Here is a 22,998-nt window from a genome sequence, read left to right on the forward strand (position 1 = left end):
CCTCATCCAATCACAAATACATGTGAACAACAAGAGATGACAAATACAAGCACTAATAGTGCATTACCTACAAACAAGTACTTACAATATACTACGACTTCTGTTTAAAAAGCAGAGTGCCCTGCAGTATGAAAAAAAACCCAGCTGTATCTCCGTGCCAGACGGGATGCGGCTGATGTCTCCGATCAACTGCTGGGAATCAGGTAACGTCACAGCTATCGGAATCAGCTGGGATGCTGCTACGGGGTCCTCGAGTCACAACAGGATTAATCTTGCGCGTTGCAAGACTCCTTCAGGGAGGTGCTCACTTTCACAGCCTATTACTAATGATTGCTGCAGTATTTTTTTGTTTATATTAAAACTGCATCCTTAAAAAAAAAAAAAAAGCATTTCCCCCCCCCCATTATACTGCAGGACACTGCTTTTCCCCACATAAGTTGTAGTATATTTTAAGTACTTGTTTGTAGGTAATGCACCATTAGTGCTTGTATTTGTCATCTGTTGTCATTCTCTTGCAATTCTATGTACTCGTCAGCCATGTACAGAAGATTATACCGAGCAACTGGTTAAGGCTTTGTCCCCGCTGGCGCTGAGATGGCTCATGCTTGGAGAGCTCACTGACACGATGCAGGGGAATCTGAGTGCGCTTGCAAGTCAGAAAAATTTGTTTAAGCGCCGGTGAGCGTGTGCATGCGCATATGCGCGCGCATCGTGTGAGCGGGGACATGCATATATATTTATATACAAGTCACCTCGCCAAGCGCCGCACACTCAGCGCTAGCGGGGACGCAGCCTAACTTACTAGTTGTGAGAACCTCATAGCTGATAACCAGTTTAAACAAGGTCTCGAATCCCTGAAAATATATTGTTCTAATATAGTGTTTTGGGACTACACAAAAACACGCTGACCTCTGTACTAAAAATTAGATAAACTCTGTTAGGTTCAATACTCAATGTTTTGTCTCACAGGAGCCTCTCAAGAGCTCCTGTGAGCCGAAATGTTGAGTATTGAACTTACGGTTTGCATTTGGAGTGCCGGTCCTCCTTTTTGACCTTTGAACGATATACCCACAAAATAGTTATTTTTTTATTATTCACTAGTGAGAGCCCTGTTACTGTATATTTGCATACATGTCACAAGCACAAATGAACAGAGCCACAAGGGTGTTAAAACCACATTAGGTTGTCTTAATTTTTTTATTTATTCACTATTTCTAGGAATGGTTCACAACATACTAGTCACAGATACAAAAATGTAATTCAAGTGTGACGAGAATACTAGATTTAACAGTTGACATAAGTCGCACTTTGCACTAGATTTAAAGACAACATTTTATTTTCTCCATGTTTAAGTGCATATTTGCATCAGTGGCCAGTCATGCACAGGAGAGGAATTCAAACGCAGTCTCCTTTTCATCCAAAAGCTCCTTTGCAGTTAAATCCATCTTTCCACGAGAAAAGTCGTTAATATTGAGGCCTTCGACAATTTTCCAGGTCTTATTCTGTTGAGGGGGGGGGGGGGGGGGTGTGAAAAAAACAAACAAACAAAGCGAAGTAAAAACAAAGCCAAGGAGCATCCTATTCCTAAAAATATTGTACAGTTTCAAATGTATGAAGAGATACTTTAATAAAATAATTTGAAGATCAAAATAAGGTTCCCAGTTTTATTATGACGATGAAAAGACTCGCCATGTTCCAACAGGTCAGGCTTTAACATACTGTAGTACACTGCTAAAAATAAATACAAATCTATTTTTCCATGGCTTGCTTTCCCAAAAGAGATTTTATTTATGGGACAGAGGAAGAAGTCTTATCCAGTGAAATATTTTTACAGCAGATGGGAAAATGGGCAGATTAGATGGGCAAATTGATTCTCATCTCATCTGCCATCAAGATATAGATATATTTCTATGAAGAGATGAACCAGCTGAATAAATAAAATGAGCGATTGAAATGTACTGACTGCATAAAGAGCATTGAAACCCCAGGTCATTGAATAAAAAGGAAGTGAAATGAATACAAGTTATTCCTTATGCAAGGAAGTGCGCCAGGAGGGCAACTGTTACCTTGATTGTAACAGGGAATGAATAGAGCAAATCCTCAGCAACTCCATAGGTATTTCCATCAGAAATGACCCCCATGGAAACAAATTCTCCCTGAAAAACATTTTAAATAGAGATCAGATTGTAAAGCGCTGTATGTGCATACAAATTAAACAGCGGAAATAAAAACCACCACACTGAAATACCATTATCCAAATGATGCAAATCAAATGTTTGAATTCTCCCACAAGTGTTTTAAATCCTCATTTAATAGTAAATAAATAATAGAGCCATTATTTACCTCTGGGGTTCCAAACCAGATGCTTCTTATATGATCGCAGATGGCCTTTGCAGCAGACATTGCGCTGGATAACTTCCTTGCCTTAATAACAGCCGAGCCACGCTGCTGCACAGTCTAGGGAATTAAAAAATAAAATAAAAACCTACGCATCAATACAAAAATAAAGTTCAAACAGCAGAAGAGGAAACTTTGTGTTCCATTCCAACATTTTATTTATTTTAACGGTAATGTGTACCATGTTTGATTTTGGCACTATTTCCTTAGCACACCAACCACATAAGAGTTTTGATGCGCGAATCAATGTTTGACTCATTTGGGCACTAGTGCCCAAATGAGTCAGAGAAGGTGGTCCTAATGAGATTCCTTGAAACATGGGAGATTTCTTATTGTTGATAGGGAGCGTTGTTCCAGAGCCTGGGCTCCTCTGAATGCTCTCTCTAGTAAGACCACACCTTGAATATGGAGTACAATTTTGGGCACCGCTCCTTAGAAAAGACATTATGGAACTAGAGAGTGCAGAGAAGAGCCACCAAATTAATAAAGGAGATTTACATTCTAACTTATGAGGAGAGGCTAGCTAAATTAGATTTACTTACATTAGAAAAGAGGCATCAAAGAGGGGATATGATAACTATATACAAATATAGTCGGGGACAGTACAAGGAGCTGTCAAAAGAACTATTCATCCCAAGGGCAGTAGAAAGGACACAGGGTCATGCCTTAAGGTTGGAGGAAAGGAGATGTCACCAGCAACACAAGGAAAGGTTTTTTTACAGTAAGGGCAGTTAAAGTGTGGATTACCCATGGAGACTGATGGCAGATACAATAGAGATGTTTAAAAAAAAAAAAAAAAAGTTGGACATCTTTTCAGAAAGGAAAGATTACATGGGAAGGATGTTGATCCTGGGATTAATCCGATTGCCAATTCTTGGAGTCAGGAAGGAATTTATTTTTCCCCTTATGAGATATCATTGGATGATATGTCACTGGGGTTTTTTGTTTGCCTTCCTCTGGATCAATAAGCAAGTATGGATATAGGATAAAGTATCTGTTGTCTAAATTTAGCATAGGTTGAACTTGGACACCTGTCTTTTTTCAACCTCATCTACTATGCAACGATCAAAACCTCATAGTTCGGATGAAATTACTTCTTACAGAAATCTATGTTAGTGACATTACAGTCAATTGTAATATTTGCAAAATGTGCGAGGGGGAGGAAAAAATAAATAAAAAAAAGTCTTCCTTACCGCAATAAAATCACCTTTTAACCAGCTGTCATCCTTAACAGCTTCATAAATCCCAACTTTCTTTCCGTCTACTTTTACAGTGGCATGACAAGCATCAGGATACTGAGTGGAGGAGTGATTTCCCCATATGATCACGTTCTTTACATCATCCGAAGCCACATGCAGCCTTAAAGCAAGCTAAGGAGGAGGAAACAGAATAAAAGCACAATATTGCTTCCATAAAACACAGTTCCACAGGAGATTTCCACTCTTAAGATTCACCATACATACAATATTTTTATTATGTACTACAAGTTATGAATCTAACCTTCGCACGCTGTTCTATAGACCGTAATAAGCCTAGAGCTCTGAAGTGCAAGCACATTGGCAATACCACCCTTTCTACTACAACAGGAACAAGGGGAGGGGAAGGGAAGTTCTCCTTGGCTGAACTGCTCTATTTTCTGCTGGCAGAAACACCTACCATATTACGGATTTAAATCTCCCTCCAAGGGAAACAAGATGGCCACCAAATTGTGGGCAAATACGAAGTCTCCCATTGGACACCCATTTAAACACTTAAAAAACCAGGATGCTCCAGTATTTTCACCAGCTGAGTATCTCTGGAATGAAAGAGTCCCAGGAGCTGAAAGGTGCAAGGTTCAGCTCTGGAGAACCACCTAGAAAAAAAATGGCAGGATTGCCACTTCAAATAATTTGATAATTTTTTGGACCACTGAAGGGTGGCTTGTGGTCAAGAACTTTTAGAAATGCAACTTTTCCGGCCCAAGCCCACATGTCTTACCTGAGCTTTTGCTCTGTTGTGATCCAAACGGGTCAGGCAGCTAAAATTGTCTTTTGGGATGGACGGAGCAGACTTCAGTGCAGTCAGACAGTTGGTATTTGCTGGATTCCCCACAACAACCACCTAACAAACAAGTAATTAATACCTCTATAGCGTGAAGGCGCAGCCCAACATGCCCAAAGGCAACTCTAATAACTTATGTAACAATCAGTTTTATTAGCTTTCAAAAGCCTGGTTCTAATTTGTACAACAACCTTGGTTTTGTTATTCGTAATGGTTAATGTCCATGCAAATGTAAAATTTTAGTGAAACAGGGTTTCCAAGTAGCCCCCTTCCTTCCCCCTATATTCCAGGGTAGCCATCAAGATAGAGAAAGGAAAATATAAAAAGGTAGTTTTTATACGGGAGTAATTTCCTGTACTGCAAGGTAGAATGTTAAATATTAAAATCTACTTTATCTCCCAAACGCGCCACTTTAACCTCTTCAGTCAATCACCTCCCTCACCAACACCGCCCTCTCATCCACCACTCTTACTCTGGTCACCTTCAACAATTCATCTTCTCGCCCACAAGTTCTTGGTCCTGTCTGCTGGCTCTACACTGCCCCCTCTTGGCATCTAATTTTCCATTATTTTGCAGACATCCAAACCTATTTCTCCTTCCCACAATTCATTCACTAATTTCTCTCTCCTTGACCAAACTTCTCATACACTCCCTCATCTTCCCCATTGTTAATATGGTAACTCCTCCCTCCCCTCCATATCCAAAATGCTGTAGCCTGTACACTTCAATCTCCCTCACTATGCCCACCCCTCTCCCAACTCTACTGGCAATCCAGCCAACATGTCTCTTCAAATTCCTCACTCTGGTCTACAAAATCAGTCCATTGTCGCGCCCCCCCCCTCCCCCTTACCTTTCAGCAGTCACCCCTCCCTCATCACGCCAACTGCCACAGCCCTCCCAACCCACTCTCCCCAGCACCTGTGCTCAATTCTGATCATTTGCCTATCCACCACCCCTCCACTGGAACAAGCATCCCTCACCCCACCCACAATCCCCCTCCTACCCTCATCCCTTCATAAAGTCTCTCAAAACCCTCCCAAGTCACCCACTACCAATTGCCTCCATTGTCAGAGCCATTACCATGCCACAGGACAAGACCAAAGCCAGAGACCGGACACCCAACCCATAATGTCCCCACCACAATGACATCTTACTCTATGCTACCACACCTTTATTTTACCAACTAATTAACAGCACCCTGCACAAGGGCACCATGTAAAAATGTTATCGATATTAGATACAGAAAGATCAACCATTTGCTCCACAAAAAACAAAAAAAACACACCACACCCACAAAATGTCAAAAGGCCTCCCCACCTACAGTGCTTGTATGACTGGAAAGCTACTGCATGATAACAGCAGGGAAAAGGACGAGGGCTTTCCTAAGGCAGGAAATCGTTCCAAAGTACCCAAGTGCACAACAATATAAAGTTTACGCAACAGTAACTTGTTTGCAATACAATTCAATGAGTACAGAGTTTAATGAAGAAAATTGAGTAATGGCCCTGGAACTCGTCGCCCCCCAATTCACATGTTCCTGTATGTAAATACCTTTGTTATCCCCCCCGTGGCAAGCTTTCTACTACCTCCAAAGTATTGTCTTTCTAAAGCATTTAGACATGGGGGATTATAAAGAAATTCAAACCACAAACAAGGAATATTGTCAAATGTATGTTTTGCCTCCTTAACAGGATCAGAATGCAACAGCAAGCGTACAATACAAACCCCACTTCATGCAGCAGTTTCAGGTTTTTCTGTTTTGGTCAAGCCCTCCATGAAGCCACTACTTTCAACATCACATGCAACACGTTCTGCAGTGCTAAGAACAGTCACCTTGACACTCTTCTTGGAATACTTATCCAAGGCTGCACCCTGGGACTTAAAGATTTTCACATTTGCTTTCAGCAAGTCTTTCCGTTCCATGCCCTCCCTCCTTGGCATGGAGCCAACCAGAACAGCTAGATCAAGGTCCTTAAAGGCCACTTCTTCTTTGTCTGTCGCAATAACCTCTGGGAAAGAAGAAAGAACCTTTTCGCATTGCTGCGCAAAAAAACTTATCTGAGAAATAACTTCACTACTGCTCGTTTAGCAGCGTCGGTCATATACAAATCAGTTTATTAGCTTTTAAAATGACCAAAGACTGTATACATTAGTTATGCAGATCTGCTAATCCATACACAAATATTAACAGGGTATGGTAGTGTGTACATATAACCTTTATACAGAGGGGCTGAATACAGCTAAAAAACACTGAATGTTTAGCCAGTCAGATCTAACTAGATTATAAAAGCAGAGCGAGTTACTAAGTTTGGACATTAAGGTTTCAGAAGTGGAAATGCAGCTTCAGTATTTGGTTTGTGACCCGATGACAGGTACGGCTGCAAGGGCAAAAAAAAAAAAAAAAAATCCTGCAAAAAGCAGATCTCACAGAATATACACAACACCTTATTTTATTTTTAGGCACCAACTGAAATGCAGTGTAGAACATAAACACAACAATTCCAACGTTATAACAAAATGGCAAATTCTATTTTGTATTTTTTTTTTACAATAGAACACTATTGGATTATATTAAAGAGGCAGTCCAAGCTGCGCCCACAAAAAAAAATGTTTTTTTTAATATACCCAGCCTTAGATTAACTTTATTGAAAAGTAATTAACCAAGCTGCTGATCGATTCGTTCTCCCGTGTTAAGTCGTTTACCAGGGTTCACTAAATGGCTGCATTTCAGTTTAAATCAAGCCGTCAGTGTAATTAAGCAGCTAGAATGTATTCTGCTATCACTAAGGTAACCATCTATTGTTATAGTTTGCTGAAAATGCTGGGAATATTGGCAATAAGTTATCATTATCAGAAACAGGAAAGTATTGCACTGCTGGACACACACGTTAGGTTTAGAGCTTGCAGGGTTTGTCTGCTGGGGAGGTAGGCCAAAACCCGCTATAGAAAGCAAAGGATGCTCAGTATATTAAAAACAGCATTAAGATGTTGAATAATAAAAAAAATATTATACAATGCAGCAAGTATTATCCAATACTACAGAACGGATTAAAAAAAATAAAAAATAAAAAAAAAAAAAGATTTTGCTTGAATTGCCTTTTTAAAAATGGTGTGTTATCACAACATACCAAGCAAGTGGAAAGACACTGCAGGAAGAAGTTCATAATGCAATACGTAAAACATTTTCAGATGGCAACATGTTCAACAGTCCACAATACTATCAACTTTTGTGCAGTTCAGTTAAACATACTAGGAGTTTCATTCCGTTGAAGTGTGGATAGGCCTTTCCACAAAGTGATCAGAAAGAACAGACTCAGAATGTACAACGACCGTGCAAGCAAAGCATACTGCACATGTAAAGGGTTTGCAATGACAGCCCTGCGGACGTCAATGCAAAGTGACATCATGTACATGTTACCTTTTAACAGTGGCAGAGCACAGTCCTCCAGCTCCATCACGACACCTTCCAACACAGTCATCATGGGAGTGATGTCCAGCAGAACAAGGACAAGAGGCTGGAAAGCGAGCACACACATTGTCCAGAAGTATAAATATGCAATAAGGTACATAGTACTTTAATGAATCTGGCTGTATTAAAGACTCAATAACCAACATATTGAAGCATGCACCTCACAAGCCTTATCAGACCTTAGGTCTGCCAAGTTGTACTATGGATTCAGTAGTCCTGGGCTTTTGAGTTTTTCACCATCTCAGAAAACATTTTTTCCTTTCATTAGTATTAACCTTTTGCATGCGGGAGAGACCTGCAATGCATGCGATTACAGCACTGAAACGGTTACCAACTAAGAACTAAATGGCCTGGTAAGGATTATATCTAGCACAACTCAACCAGGTGCTTTAAAGGATTTTTTGGCCAGACTAGATTCTCCCAAGCATAGAGGAAGGAGTCAAAAACAGGACTGTGCGAGCAAAGCGGCACAGAGGATATCGGGCTGCAGAAAACGCCAAAGAGTGCAGATGTTTTTATTGAACACTTTAAATGCCAGTGATGACGGAGGAGTGATTCCGAATAAGAACATCTCTTAAGATACATGCACACAAAAGGGGAGGGATTAAAGATAGAATGTGTTTGTATCATTAAGGGAAATTAGATAAGGTGTTGGGAAGAGGGGCCACACAGAAAAACAGGGATACAAAATCAAGAGTGAATAGTTCAGTCAAAAAGCACCAAATATTAATTTGGCTCATTGATGAACATACTGTTCTTATGGTTGGTGCATTCAAGGAGAAATGGGCACAGTTTGAGGGGATGAAGAAAACCGTGTTTGTTTTCACAATATACCATTCAAGAAATTACCTGGTCTTTGCCAAAGACATCACCCTTAGCAATGCTGTATAGCAGGGAATAGGCAATCTGACCAGCAGCTCCCGTCACCAGGACCCGGATAGGCGCAGACTGTAAAATAAGACAAATGGAAAGTGGTCAACATTTTGTCGAACGCTCTTGCACTCATGTTTGCATTTGTAGAACGACAAGGGTGGTGGAAGCAGAAAGGCCCTTCAGGAAAACCCCATGTTCAGAAGTCAAAGGATTTATAAGTTACAGTAGAATGCGAGGCCTGTATTTCTAGGAGACAGGTGGAGGCTAAACTTGAGAAAGAGACGTCACATGGTATGGCTGAGAAGTTCGGTTTCAAAATGATAAAGGGCAATCTCACACAGTAGGCCAAAAACACTCCACCACAATTGATCAATGCAAAAATCTGTTTCCTTAAAAAGGATTCAGTTTCCCATAAAGGTTGCTCTTATTTGCTTCTTGTGGAGTCAGTTTCAATTTTCTCAGGGTGCTATATGGCAATTATTGTGCTTTCCTGAATCTCCAATAGAGCGGTGCACATTAAATCAAACATTACATGAGAAAAATAAATACATTTGTGCAATTTCCCTGTATACAAAAAGTTGTAAGTTAAACTTTTGTCTTGTCACAGAAATTGTATTTGTGATGGTGAGGTTTTAATTCAATGAAAGATTGGAGTAGAAATTATTTTAGTGTTGAAATTTCCATACTATCACTTTGAATACATGATATAATGGACTTGATTAGTAAAGATACATATATTTGGGATGGTAAAGTATCTAAATGCAGTTACGCAAAAGTCGTGTGCGAGTGTTCTAGGACTGGACAGTTTATAGAGACTGAAGTACAGTGCCTGTCATCTATAGCAGGGGTTGCCGGGACTTGTTACTCGGCCATACCATTCGGATGCTTGACATCCAGGCACCGAACTAAAACTCCTAGCAGGCAGCCAACAAACCACAATGATGTCACTTCCGCTACTTCACATGTGCAGTCCCCTCACTTTCGTTTCAATTTTCATCCCCATGCACTTCCTTCCCCCCACCCCCATGAGACTTTTGTATGTACCAGCTAAGAAGTTCCACTTCAAAACCACCCATAAAATTACACATTATACACTCCAAAGCATTTGGTAACTATGAAGACATGGGTGGAGAAATATTATAAACAAATGCAACTGCCATATGTTCACTTTGTCTCTTGGGCTGTGCTTCGTAAAGAAATGTTTGACACTCACAGTAATGAGTACTCTAAAAGGAAGATTTGTTTAAACCTTAAATTATAATGAATCAAAGCAAATATTTCTTGAGGAGGAAATGGCAGTCACTTTTCTATCCAAAACTTAAGTTACAAGCAGATCTTGAGTGCTAGAGTCACTGCACAGTGCTTACATTTTTTCAGCGCTATTAAACCTTGGGTAACATTTTAATCTATCCCTTACATAGGCCCCGACCCAATATGCTATGTGGGACAGGATTTTCATCTAGTTCCCTTCTCCAGCACAAGGAAGGCAGGGATATTTAAATCATAGTTACATAATGTATTTTAATGCAGGTGTGAAACATTTGTTATCCGCGTGAGCAACTGCATTAAAACTAGCAGGAGATTGGCCCAGAAAGAATATTTCATAAGGAAGACCATCAACATGTGTTTTGGATCTAAGCATTGCAGGCCCTCCTGCTGGTAGCAAATGAATGCAAGTTACAAAAGACCGGGTGGAAAATCCCACTGCATAAAATGTAAATGTTCCAGAAAATGCATTGTTTGGGGGAAAGTGAAAATATTCTGGAGCCACAGGGTATACGCTGGGTATAAGTACGGCCAGATAGCTTAACTCGTTCCTTTTACAAGCACAAGTTTTGCCTTTTCTTCACTTTATTGGGGAAAGCATTGACACACAAAGGCACTTGTAGATGATAGTGTAGTGAGAGAGCTTCTCTATAGCGAGGGTGCTTGATAGTAGGGTAAGGTAAAAAAATACAGTAATCCTCTATCGCAGCCGCTTGGAAGCATAAAAGCTCCCTCAAAAAATACGATCTCTAGAAGAATTACCACGGTTATGACCATGGAAAAACTTACGGCCATGCTCACACAGAAAATCCCCCAGTTCAACAACACCTGGGGGCCATGGCGAGCCCGCTGAGGCCCAACTTCCCTATAAACAAGTTCCCGAACCAGTTGCTCCGTCCAATATGAAAAGACTGAGTGAGCCGCTCTCAACCCCCCCCTCCCCCTTCTGTTAGTCATCCACACTTCCCACTCCCCCGCCCCTGTGCGTGCGTCCTCCCCCCCCCCCCCAAACAAAAAAGCCTTTTTTTGGATTCAATGATTGTACTTTATGTTCATACGAATGAAATGTACCTGTATTTGTTCCCCGTTTGTTTCCAATAAAGGAAAAAGATTGAAAGAAAAATCTAAACAAAAACAAACCAGTAATCATTGCCAGGAGGTGAATAGCATCAGCTAGGTTAGAAAGGAAGTGTAACGGAATCTGGGAAACAGGAATAGTCTCAGGATCAGACTAATGTGAACAGAGACAAGAGGGGGTGGAATAGCCCACTCAGCTAAGGAGAATAGGAGGTTGCTAAGGCAACCAACACTGACTAGGGCTGTGTAAAGAACATAAGTATCAATAATGTTGCCTTTTACACATGCAGCTAGCTGCTGGGACAGGGGAAATTACAGCCATCTAAACTAGGGAGACAAAACCTACCAGCTGCAAAGGGGAACAGGAATTAGACAATCCAGTTCCAGGACAAAGAAGGGAAAGAATTATAGATCTAGATAGAGATATGTTCTATACAACAAGCCAATAACCTATTGGGCCGTGCACTGATTAGCAAACCCATTGACCATCAATGGAGAATTAGCTATGAGAGCACCTTAGAAATTAACCAGTATCTTAAGAGTTATTCAGCGTTTTATATCCAGAAAACAAAAAAATTGCCAAGACAAAGCAGACTAGAAGTTAAACCAGGCTTTATGACACATCTCACCGATTACTGCTTCTCTCAATGTTGATGCTAAAAATATTGCTTCCGTTTTGAGATCTGACTAATGCAAGATGGCTACACAAGATCAGTGAGGAGAATATCACCATATAGAAGCATCCTGTTCTTTATGCATGTTTGTGTATCCTGCAAAAAGAAACAATTTGTCCAAGTTAACCCCCTCCAGTGCCTATAGCTACCATTTTATATTGTTTTGCCCCAGAATTGCTCCACTTGATATTTCAGCTATTTAACCTAATTAAATGTCAGGTTATTCTGAACGCCTATGCCATAAAAAAACAGTCCATCGTTAACCCAATGCTACTCCTTGAAACATATGGATTTTTTTTTAAATTCATGTTAGTACAGGGATTTAACTTGTCGTTATTTATGACATGGCTAAAAGGTGGCGCTACTCCCATCCACAAAATATGGTTTAAGAGGTGGCACCTTTGTTAAAATACAACTCTAGATAACACACAGAGACATCAGTGCACAAAAATTAGTCCACTCTCAACCAATTATAGTCACTTGTATGCTAAATTATGTCCGGCCAGTGAAGCGTCCCAAGAACAGGGTTCATGGCAGATTCAGCAGCACAGCTACTCATTCGTCAGCCTTGGACAGCCTCTCCAATTATATGGAGTGCAATCTGAGGCATGTTGGCTGACCGATGCTTAAATACTCTATTCCGCAACCAAGCCCAAATGGGTACGGTGAGACAAGAATGCACATGTAGTTGTATAAAAATAACCAGAAATGAAAATAAAACGGAGTAAGAACTAGATAGAAACAAAATGTCACCCAGCTCAGTTTGTTTTGTCTGTGCAACCAGTCATTTCTCATGGTACATATAATACAATGTGCTGCAAGCTGCAGTAAGTTTCCCCTTAGGGTTAACAGTGTTTATTTTTTTGTACGATATGATGTAATATGTATGGCATGGATACCAATGCACTAGGGGCACCTGTGCCACACATGGCCCTCGGGTGTTGCCAAACATCCAGCATCTTAAAGGTTAAAGTAAAAACAGTCTATCCCAGGATAAGTGAATTAAGAACAGTGACATGTTTAATAATCTTACCCAAAACCACTGATTACAGCAAAGAAAGGCAGCACACCACAGGTAAGAGTCAAAAATTGTGCATTATACACAAACTCCTTAAAGCAGGACCTTCATCTGTATGTGTTTTTTACACTTCATTGGTACTGTAGTGCCAGCGATTATTCTAAAACAAACCTGGGGCAATCTCCAAAAAGACCCAGGTACATGCTGCAACATTTCTGCAGACAGACTAATGGCCCGTCTGATTAATAGCAGGGGTCCCTGGCAGTCCCATTTAAACTGAATGGGACTGCCAGAAAACCCTGCTGTGTTAATCTGATGGTCCATTAGCCTCTGCAGAAATGTCACTGAAATGTACCCAGCATGTAAACTGGCTAATTTAAGGCAAGTTTTAGAATACTCATTGGCCTGTCTGTAATTAGAAGCATTGGATGGTTTCTAGTCTTAATATCTCTTGGTTAGAAACCCAAGTATTCCAAGCAGCAGGTCAAGTGTATTGTATTCTGTTGAACCAACGATTGCATAATTACTTTGCAAACCATAGTTGACGTGCTTGAATTCAGTGTATTTGGAAAAGCAAAACATTCCTTTTTCACATGATAGATAACCTTATAGTTAATGGACTAAATGAAATCAATTACAGCAACATGCAGAAAAAAAACCCCCACACCCCATGCCAACTTTTCCTACCTATACCTTTTAATCCAGTGACTTGACTTTATTTTAAGTTAATATGCATCACTCGTTTTTACATTTCGTGGGATTGAAAAGTATAAAAAACACCCATGATAGGCAGTCATAATTCTGATTTAGTGCTTATAATATTTCTGCATGCTTGAAGACCTCTGCTTTAAGTAACCCACTGACTAATCTATTGCGATCACTTACCAGGGATGGGACTGACGCAGCAATGCAGTATTTGCAGCCCTGTTATTCATATTGACTTGGGAATAGTTTTCCCTGTTCTAATGAAATAAGAGGCTCCTAAATAAAATGTATATATGCATTTTCCCAAGCCTCTGGTCCTGTCACTACTAGGCCTGCGTGCACAAAAGGCATAGAGTTCTTCCACTGACCTTCACCTCTGTTAAAGCCTCAACTCCCTTACAAAAAGGGGAGACAAAGCCATAATGAAGGTCACTCCCTGCAGCATTACCACTAGAGGTTACACACTGCAGCGTTGGTTTCTTGGTAACATGCCAAATACTATACACAAAGAGAACATTGCAATGAAATGCTGTGTGTGCAAATTTCACCCATTCACTGCACATTATCACCCTTAAACACCCCCAACGACCTGTTCATTCAATCACAGCTTAATTTACATCTATTAGCAGCTAAGCAAGAAGCCCAAAAGATTAAAATGGCATGTCACCATGTGCTAGTTTGGGAGATTAGCAAAGACGGCTTTCCTGCCTATATATGGCTACCGAGGCAGGAGACATTGCAAATACATATGCGGCAGAGGATATACAGACCATGTTGCTGGGTGATCTGTGCAGCGGGTACACGGGCGGCAGTGAGTGAGCTGAAGTGCTGCTTGTGGAGACACTGTTCTCAGTCACTGCAGGTCACCTCTACACAGCGATTCCAGGGAGGGCAAAGCTACGCAGGGGAACACGTGATCTCACACACCTCCTCTCTCTGCCAGCAGGAAGTGAGGGGATTTTGTAGTCTGCAGTCGGGCACGCGCCCGCGACTTCCAACGTTGGCAAAATAACGCGGACTACAAGACCCAGCATGCAACGCGGGTTGCGTCAGCAGTTAAAGGTATCACTCCGCGGGTGGGAGTATGGTAGGGATCATGTTACACATCTCGCGTGGTGATGAATTATATGAATTGCAAACTAATTTAAGAATAAATAACAGTCACGTTGTGGTAGTTGTATGTATATTGATTAGGCTTCAATCCCCTATTAAGCATATCAGTACCATACATTGATCCCACATGCGATTCCACCGTCATTGTGGCTACACTTTTAAAATAACAAAATAATACACGGTTCGGGCTGCTGCATTGTTTCTGGACTAGCTGTGATTGACTCCTGGACTACACCAATCACTTGAGAGGGAAGGAGCGGGAACGGGCTGATGACGGCAGCGTGAGCTCAGGGCAGTCTCCTTGCATGCACCCCCCAGCGGCGCCCCGATAGGATGGTTGCTAGGAGACGACGTGACGCCTCAGCCTGTGCAGCACAGGCCGCCGGAGAGAGCGGAGGGAGGAGCCTCACTGTGCTGCTGAGATTCAACGCAACGTCGTGTCCGCCCGGGCACCGGGGATAGCAGCGGCAGGGGAGTCATACAGCAGGGGGACACCCCGGGGTGACGGAGGTACGGTGCTGCTCATGTCTCTCCCAGGCTCCTTTCCTTAGGTTATTCTTCATACAACCTGTGACTTTTGTGGGCGTCATATAATTAATCGAAAAGGCCGTGCTACGATTGGTTGGGTACGTGATTGGTTGGGTTTGGGTAACTGATTGGTTAGGTTTCGGTAACTGATTGGTTAGGTTTGGGTAAGTGATTTGTTGGGTTTGGGTAACTGGTTCTGTTATGGTAAGTGGTTTGTTGGGTTTTGGTAAGTGATTGGTTGGGTTTGGGTAAGTGGGTGGTTGGGTTTTAGTGGTTGGGTTTGGGTAAGTAATTGGTTCTGTTTGGTTAAATAATTGGTTGGCTTTGGGTAAATAATTGGTTGGGTTTGGGTAAGTGGTTGGTTGGGTAGGTTTTTTGTAAGTGGTTGGGTGGGTTTGGGTAAGTGGTTGGTTGGGTTTGGGTAAGTGGTTGGGTTTGCGTAAGTGATTGGTTGGGTTTGGGTAAGTGGGTGGTTGGGTTTGGGTAAGTGGGGGGTTGGGTTTTGGTGGGTGGTTGGGTTTGGGTAAGTGATTGGTTGGGTTTGGGTAAGTGGGTGTTGGGTTTGGGTAAGTGGGAGGTTGGGTTTTGGTGGGTGGTTGGGTTTGGGTAAGTGGTTGGTTGGGTTTTGGTAAGTAATTGGTCCGGTTTGGGTAAGTGGTTAGGTTTGTTTAAATAATCGATTGGCTTTGTTTAAATAATTGGTTGTGTTTTGTTCAGAGATTGGTTGGGTTGAGCCATAACTGTCCAAGAATCCCATGAGTAAAATGTCTGGATCAAAGTAAACCAACAAACACATAAATTACATATTTGGGTTTAATTATCAAAAAGTGATATTTTAATAGAAAATGTCACCCCAGTTTGGGAAAGATCATCTGAAGGATATAGAGTATCTCTAACAAAGAGAAACTCAAACTGTCGCTCAGCCTAGGTAGGGAATGTATAGCTGCTAACGGGTAATACAGTACTTTCAAACTAGAACATGGGAAAGAGGAAAGAGAACCCCCTAGTGTTCCACACTACTAAGCAATAGGAAAAGATCATATGGATGATACAAAAATGCTTAAAACATAAACTTTATTATGATAATCATCAAATAAATGGGAATAGTATAAACACCCATGCAACTGTATCCCCTTTTCCCCGTATGTAAGGGAAACTACCTGTGCTGCCGTACCTGTGTGGCTTACGGGAGGCCTGATCCTCCGCCACTGGAAGCCTGGGGTGGTCACGTTCGTTGATATTCAGCGCCTCCACCTGAGAGAGATCCTAACGCAGTAGGATAACCTCTAACAGGAACCCACTAGTAACGAATAAGGATACAAACAGTATAGCTAACTCATATTTACTGGCATATAACTGATAAACATGATACTATACAAGGCCACCAAAGCCGTACCCACGCAGTACCCTCACTGTCTGACCACCACATGGTTCACACCCCGGTGAGGGTTCCCCAAAGTTATAAGGGTGCCCTGGGCACCTAACCACCCAGTGTCCACAAGACAGGCCCACCCCAAAGTGTGTGAGGAGTAGCGCTAGCCCTGTGTATGGCCGGTGGTGCACGTTGGTACCTTCTTGGTCTTAGGCCAGACCAGGTCAAACTGTAGCGTGGATACGTCGGACCGCAGAGTGATACCACGATGCGATTTATCCGCTCCTTTCACGAAGTCGTCCGCCTCTGAGGGAGCTCCCGTTGGAGTATGTCCCTATGAGTGTCTATAATGACCCGTGGTCTGGTCCCAGACCGTAGATCGCTGCGTGGCTCTGTCACTGATGTAGCAGCACTAACAGCAAACTAAAGGGGTGTCCTTAACTGAAAAGGCCTTCCCTATACAAGCGCTGGCACTACCGTGAGTCAGGGACTAGCTGGGGCCAACAGCAGAAAGCTGGCCTTGTTCCAGGGCTACTGGCACCTGGAACACTATCTCACTCCTCTGCGTCCTGCTTCCGACTCGCGTGGTCCAGATTCGCGCCAAACCTCACTGCTTCCTTTCCGCGGATCTGGGAGCCCTATTGGCTAAACCTGCCCATGTGATGATGCAGCCTCTGAGGCTGCTGGATCTTGTATTCCCTAGGTCTCCTCTGCGGAGCTTGTGTAATGGCCGCCGTTCACACCCCCGTACTGCGCAGGCGCATGCTTTCCCTCGCGCATGCGCAAGCAAAACAACATGGCAGCCCCCGCTGTCGGGTGCGCTGCAGAGCTCCGGCGACTCGGTCACCTCGCTCTACCTGGCGTTCCCTGCAGTCCCTACTCCGCCCTCAGTCCCGGCAGAGCAGCCGTAGCCCCCCCCCCTTCCCCGCATTGGAGGTAAGGGGCTCGGCTACACAACAAACAAAGGGTGTTTTGTAACCATAGCAAATGTCGTGTTGACACTGTTATATTTGTGCATAGTTAATGGTGAGATCTCATTTATGACTATGGTTACAAAGAACACCTAGTAAGAAATATATGCATTAATAGCAAAACTAATGTGGAGGAAAAACGCCGGTCTTCGGGGGGTAGATAGCAGGCCATCTGCTTGTCAGAAAATATAGTAGCAGTCGCAGGGCCGGCCTAAGGCTTTGCGGGTCCCAAGGCGGCATGCTGGCTGAGGGGCCCACCCTGTAAGAAGAAGAAAAAAAAAGGGGGGGGACTTACCTTGACAAGCAGCACTCCTTTTCCCCCAGCATCATGTGACATCACGTTGCATGTCAACACACCATCACGGTGTCGTGACGTCACATTGCCAGGAGGCGGCTCGTTGCGGAGAAGGTAAGAGCTATCACACCCCCCCCCCCCCTTACACACACCTACCTCTCTGCCAGTCCAGGGGCAGCTGGAGGAGGAGGGGGGATGCCCACACTCCCTCCACCAGCTCCCCCCTCCGGTCGAATGAAAGTTGGATCCAGGCGCCGCGAGGAGCCTCCTAAGGCGTGTGGCCCGAGGCGACCGCCTTGCCCTAAGACCGACCTGCAGTGGACTTAATGCTAGTAGCAGCCTATCAAGGAGATATATGTAGGGGTTAAATCCCTCAGTGTCCAGATAACAGCGATACACTACAGCTGTAGTGCCTAGGATATTGGATAAGTGACATTGATTCACTTAACGTGTGAAAAAGGTGTAAGTGCTACAGCGCTAATGCTTAAATAAAAAGTAGTGTACTATAAAATCTAGGAGTAATAACCACAGTGCCTGAAAATTAGGAAGGCTGCCAGGAAAAAATATAGATAAGACTATACACACAACAAATACAAAGAAATATACCGGCGCCTCAAAAAGTCAATAATACAGTGAATGTCCTGACCATATGGCATGAACCAGTCCTGTTGAACTAGAAATCCTCTGATGATTCTTGATAGTTGTCTCACCACATGAGAAAAGAAAACCAGAAACCGATCATAGTATATAACTGTATAGGATACTAAAACCATAAAATCTATAAAACTAAATAATGACACACAAACACAGAACAACACTTATAACAAACTCGGGAACTGCTGGTAAACAAACTATAACTTACAAAACAGACACCCATATAATGGGCAACATACAAAGACTAAAAAACCTGCAATTTGCCAACTATAATAGACTGATTTAATAAAAATTGTGACATACACATAAAAGGTAAACACTGATTGCTGCTCCAGATGGGCAAAATTGAAACCCTACTCACAAGAAGCCAAATAAAGGTAGGCACAGCAAGTAGTAACTCCACGGGTAATGTCCACTCTCAGGGGCTGAAGTCTTCACCGGTGAAAGACCGTCCCCCGGCCGTGCGGACCACCACTGATGCGGAACCCACCGCTGTCACTCCACCTCCAAGTGCTGCTCTGTGTGTCGGCCGTACACTCCTGTCACAATTATTCCAAGGCAATACTCAGGGGAAAAAGGGGATCCAACGCTCTACGGATTTGATACCAAGCTAATTTATTTGCGCCACAAAACGTTTCGACCTAGATAGGCCTTTCTCAAGCGTTTGTGTGTCATTATTTAGTTTTATAGATTTTATGGTTTTAGTATCCTATACAGTTATATACTATGTTCGGTTTCTGGTTTTCTTTTCTCATGTGGTGAGACAACTATCAAGAATCATCAGAGGATTTCTAGTTCAACAGGACTGGTTCATGCCATATGGTCAGGACATTCACTGTATTATTGACTTTTTGAGGCGCCGGTATATTTCTTTGTATTGATGCACTTAACCCCAACAGTGCTGTACTAGAGAGATAAAGTTCCCAATGAGGTTACCTAAGTCTCTACTTTCAGAGTGTGGCATTCACTGTTATGAGAATCCTCATAGCAGAGTTTTTCAACTTGGGTTCCCCTGGCATCCCTAAAGGGTTCCCTACAATTTTAAAATTTTACCAAATATAGAAGAATTTACAATGCATCTAATCTCAGACGCTTTAGAGAGGGTTGGGGTTCCTCAGAATTTCACATAGGGTTCCTTAACCAAAAAAAGGTTGGAAACCGCTGCCTTATAGGGTAGCTGTGGTGTTGGAGGTAAGGCGGGTTCACTTAGCCCAAAAGGTCAACACTAGTGATTAACAGCTCTCAGTGAAGCTCCAAGGGTAATGTAGAGCAGAGGTTAATTCCTCCAGGTCCCAGAAGCCTAGTGCTACAAAAGCAGTTATTTATCTTTATATAGTCACCCCCTCTCCTGTCTCTTAGGCCGCGTCCAGGGTGAAGCTGAGCGTGCGCGCTCGTGCTCAGCGCTATCAAACACATTGCGACAATGTGTTTGTCCTAAGTGCGTTCGCCCGTGCTCCGCGCTCAGCTGCTTGCCGAGACAAATTCTTTTGAATTTGTCGCACTTGCCCTGGTCATGTCACGGGCCCGCCCCCCCCTCGTGCGCAACTACACTGGGTATTAATCACCCCCGCTCTCACTGCGCGGTGCTCGAGCCAGAGCGCGCTCGCTCTCTGCCTGGACGAGGCCTAAGGGCTCAATTATACCAACTGCTGCAAGGCGGCAGCGCTATTCTATGACGCCACCCAGCGCTGCTGCCGAGCAGCATAGTGATTATACCAGGGAGCCGGTGGAAAGGAGGCTTGGCCGTGAGCGGTTGGCCCTCATTGGCTGGAACTGCTCATGTGACGCAGCCGTCGCCAGCCAAGAACAAATCTGCAGATTGCGCCAGGAGACAGCCGCCCTGCAGCTCCACGCGGCGCGCACACCTCAACAGGTATGTGCTCTGCTATTGTTTTTTTAAATGTTTTTTTAAACAGACAGCGGCACGCGCACATTTTCCTGTATAATCACGGCCTTAGCTAGCAGGCGCTCCTACCTTGATTAGCATAGCTCCATATATGTCCTGGCAAGCACTGCAGCACAATGAATATCTGGGGATTTAACCCCACTCTAGCTGTTTCACAATATAACTGCTTTATGTGCCTTATTTCAGCATCTAAATATTTTGGCAGAATTTTGCTCCTATGTCCTTTCTATACAAAAAAGAAGTGTTAAAGCAGCAGTCCTCCCCAGACCCCTCTCTATATGAGTTTCTCATATAATGTTAGTATCCTGCCCTTAAAGCATGTCCTGCTCTTCTTTGATTATTGTTTTTTAAGGTGTTACAAATCATGTGTAACACCCCTATCCCCCCTGGCTAAGGTGAAGGGGGTCACACCAAAAATAAACAGTCCCTAGTGTCTTACTTTCCCTTTTTAAGCAGAATTTTGCTTAACGGTTGTGTGGGTGCCCAGCAGTTTACCTTGGTCTCTCAGGGTGCTGAAGGTCCGTGCAGACTCTTGAGGAGGAGTAAATAAAACTAGAGATCGCCAGGAACTTTTGAAACTTTATTAACAGGTGCTTCAACTTCAGGGGATAACTGGACTGGTTTTCAATATGGTATTAGATCCATGCACATTGGTGTCCTCCACCATGGGGTTTACAGATAGCTTAACACTTTTTCAAATCTTTTGCTTTGCCCAGGACAGATCTGGAAACTTGTTTTCCAAAATTCCTGACTGTCCCACACAGGTCTTCTTATAAGCCCTGCGATGGAAATCTGTTCCCTACTGTGGCAGAGTCCTCAGTGCAGTGTCTCTAGGTGTGAAACGCGTACGAGGTTCTGTGTACCTCCTTTTTGGTGATGTTATAATTATTTTTTTACCACTATTTTGACCCTGGCTCCCTTGGCTGTGCGCTGCTGTCTTTTGGTTTTTTTCTATCTCCAGGGCTCTAAGCTGGTAAACTTTCCCTACCATTGAAAACAACAAAACTGTTACCCCTTTACAGGCTAGGTGAGCCTGGAGACTCCCCGCCTCCTCTGGTACCTCCTGGTATCTGAAGAAAAATGGCTAAATTCTAAACATTTATAAACTCTGTTCCCCACCCCTGTTGCTGGGCAAATTAAAGGGTGGGCTTACATACACAGAGCCATCCCCTACAGGGTAACCCTTCTTGCAACTTCTAGAACAGGGGCGCGCAAACTTCTTGGGCTGCCGCCCCCTTCCCGGGAGCAGCAACGTTCGCTACCCCCCTCCCCTCTCCCAATGACTCAGAGTCAAATCACGTCGCGGGTCATGTGTGGTCACATGACCCCATCGCGTCATTTGACTTGCATTGCCATGGCAACGCGTGATGTCACATGACCCCGCAACATAATTTGACGCCACGTTGCCATGGCGATGCGTGACGTCACATGACCCCGCGGGATCATTTGACGCCACGTTGCCATGGCGACGCGTCGCCGAACAACCGGCTGGCAGCAGGTAAGTGAGTTACAGATGCCTCACGCCTCCCTGGCATATCATTTAAATGCTGTGGGGAAGAGCGCGGGGCCCCTGTAACCACCACGACCCCCCTAGAAATTCTCCCGCCCCCCTGTTTGCGCACCGCTGTTCTAGAATCCAGGCGTAGCCAGACATCTAACTTTTAAAATGAAACATTAAATAAGTTACATGGAATATGCAACATACTAGGGCCTGTAAGGAACCCCTTAACTCCCTAAGGGACCAGGACTGACTAGGAAAACTTTAGCATGCCCCCAAGGGTGCTACACATGATTTTCTTAACTTCTTGAATTTGAGATTACTATGGTAAACTTTAGACTGCTCTGATGGAGAGCTTCATTTTAAACTCCCGAACACTTCATATTTCAAATCCTTATATCTCCTGAATAGAGCATCACTGATGATTCCTAAATAAAAACATAAAAACGCTCCAAAGGGCAAGAAGAGGTCTCTTACGGAACATTCCAACACATTTTAATTAACATTTAATGAAACATTTTAAATAGCAGGGGATCTCCGGAGCTTTACTGCGTTAATTTCAGCTACTGGTACCACTGCTTTCCGAGATACTTCCGAAAGTGCTGCCGGTTCTGCATGCAGGTTTACAGCTCGTGCGTCACACGGGCCAATAAGGAGCGTCGCCGTATGATGCCGTAGCTTCCTATTGCCTCCCATGCTGCGGGACATTTAAGCCTCCATATTCTCCACCCAGTCGGGGATGCTAGAGGCAGCACATTTGGAAGGTTAGTATCTCAGAAAGCAGGGGGTCCCGAGAGCTTAGCTCCAGAGACCCACTGCTTCATACCTGTAACGGATTTTCTGGCCTGGCCTGACCCACCCAATCTCACATTGGCCCCTGTGGTCTAACCAGCCCCCATTACAGTGTGGTGTCTGGTGGTGCACCTGTTGGCAACAGGACTCCTGAGTCTCCCGCATGATGTTGTGTGGGGATTGCCAACCCAGACAGGCAGCTGAGGTAGTGTGCTTGAGTCCTACCTATATCCAGTGCAGCGCCTCCACCTCATCAGGATCCCAGCGTCCGCTTGTGGATGGTCCTGGTGAGGAACTCCTCTGTGGTGCACTCCTCTGTGTAATCACTCCACACTTACACACGAGGGTAT

At 43.5% G+C, this 22,998-nt stretch overlaps 2 protein-coding genes across 4 annotated transcripts in view; one reads left to right on the top strand and one right to left on the bottom strand.

Annotated features, from left to right (window-relative positions):
- Positions 1–1,167: 1,167 nt before the first annotated feature.
- Positions 1,168–14,449, bottom strand: MDH1 (malate dehydrogenase 1). The gene is made up of 9 exons (XM_075596142.1): positions 14,290–14,449; positions 8,756–8,854; positions 7,856–7,952; positions 6,271–6,446; positions 4,375–4,497; positions 3,591–3,767; positions 2,344–2,457; positions 2,067–2,156; positions 1,168–1,502 (listed from the first exon to the last, which is right to left on the bottom strand). Exons 1-9 carry the CDS (start codon positions 14,290–14,292, stop codon positions 1,377–1,379), a joined length of 1,005 nt encoding a protein of 334 aa, XP_075452257.1. The 5' UTR covers positions 14,293–14,449; the 3' UTR covers positions 1,168–1,376.
- A 167-nt stretch (positions 14,450–14,616) lies between these two features.
- The window catches only part of WDPCP (WD repeat containing planar cell polarity effector), a 361,726-nt gene continuing 353,344 nt past the window's right edge, over positions 14,617–22,998 (top strand). Inside the window, exon 1 of one of the 3 annotated variants that reach the window (XM_075596138.1) lies at positions 14,617–15,142. The gene's annotated coding sequence lies outside the window, so the exon portion shown is untranslated. The remainder of the gene's footprint in view (positions 15,143–22,998) is intronic. The other 2 variants (XM_075596140.1, XM_075596139.1) reach the window with 2 other exon arrangements.

The sequence above is a fragment of the Ascaphus truei genome, chromosome 4 (assembly GCF_040206685.1).
Source record: "Ascaphus truei isolate aAscTru1 chromosome 4, aAscTru1.hap1, whole genome shotgun sequence".
NCBI classification, from domain to species: Eukaryota; Metazoa; Chordata; class Amphibia; order Anura; family Ascaphidae; genus Ascaphus; species Ascaphus truei.

Excerpts from the sequence above, each read along its gene's own strand:
- MDH1 (XM_075596142.1), bottom strand. Across the intron at positions 3,768-4,374 it reads ACAACAGAGCAAAAGCTCAG|CTTGCTTTAAGGCTGCATGT; the intron begins GTAAGACATGTG and ends CCTCCTCCTTAG. Across the intron at positions 1,503-2,066 it reads CATTCCCTGTTACAATCAAG|AATAAGACCTGGAAAATTGT; the intron begins GTAACAGTTGCC and ends CCCCCTCAACAG.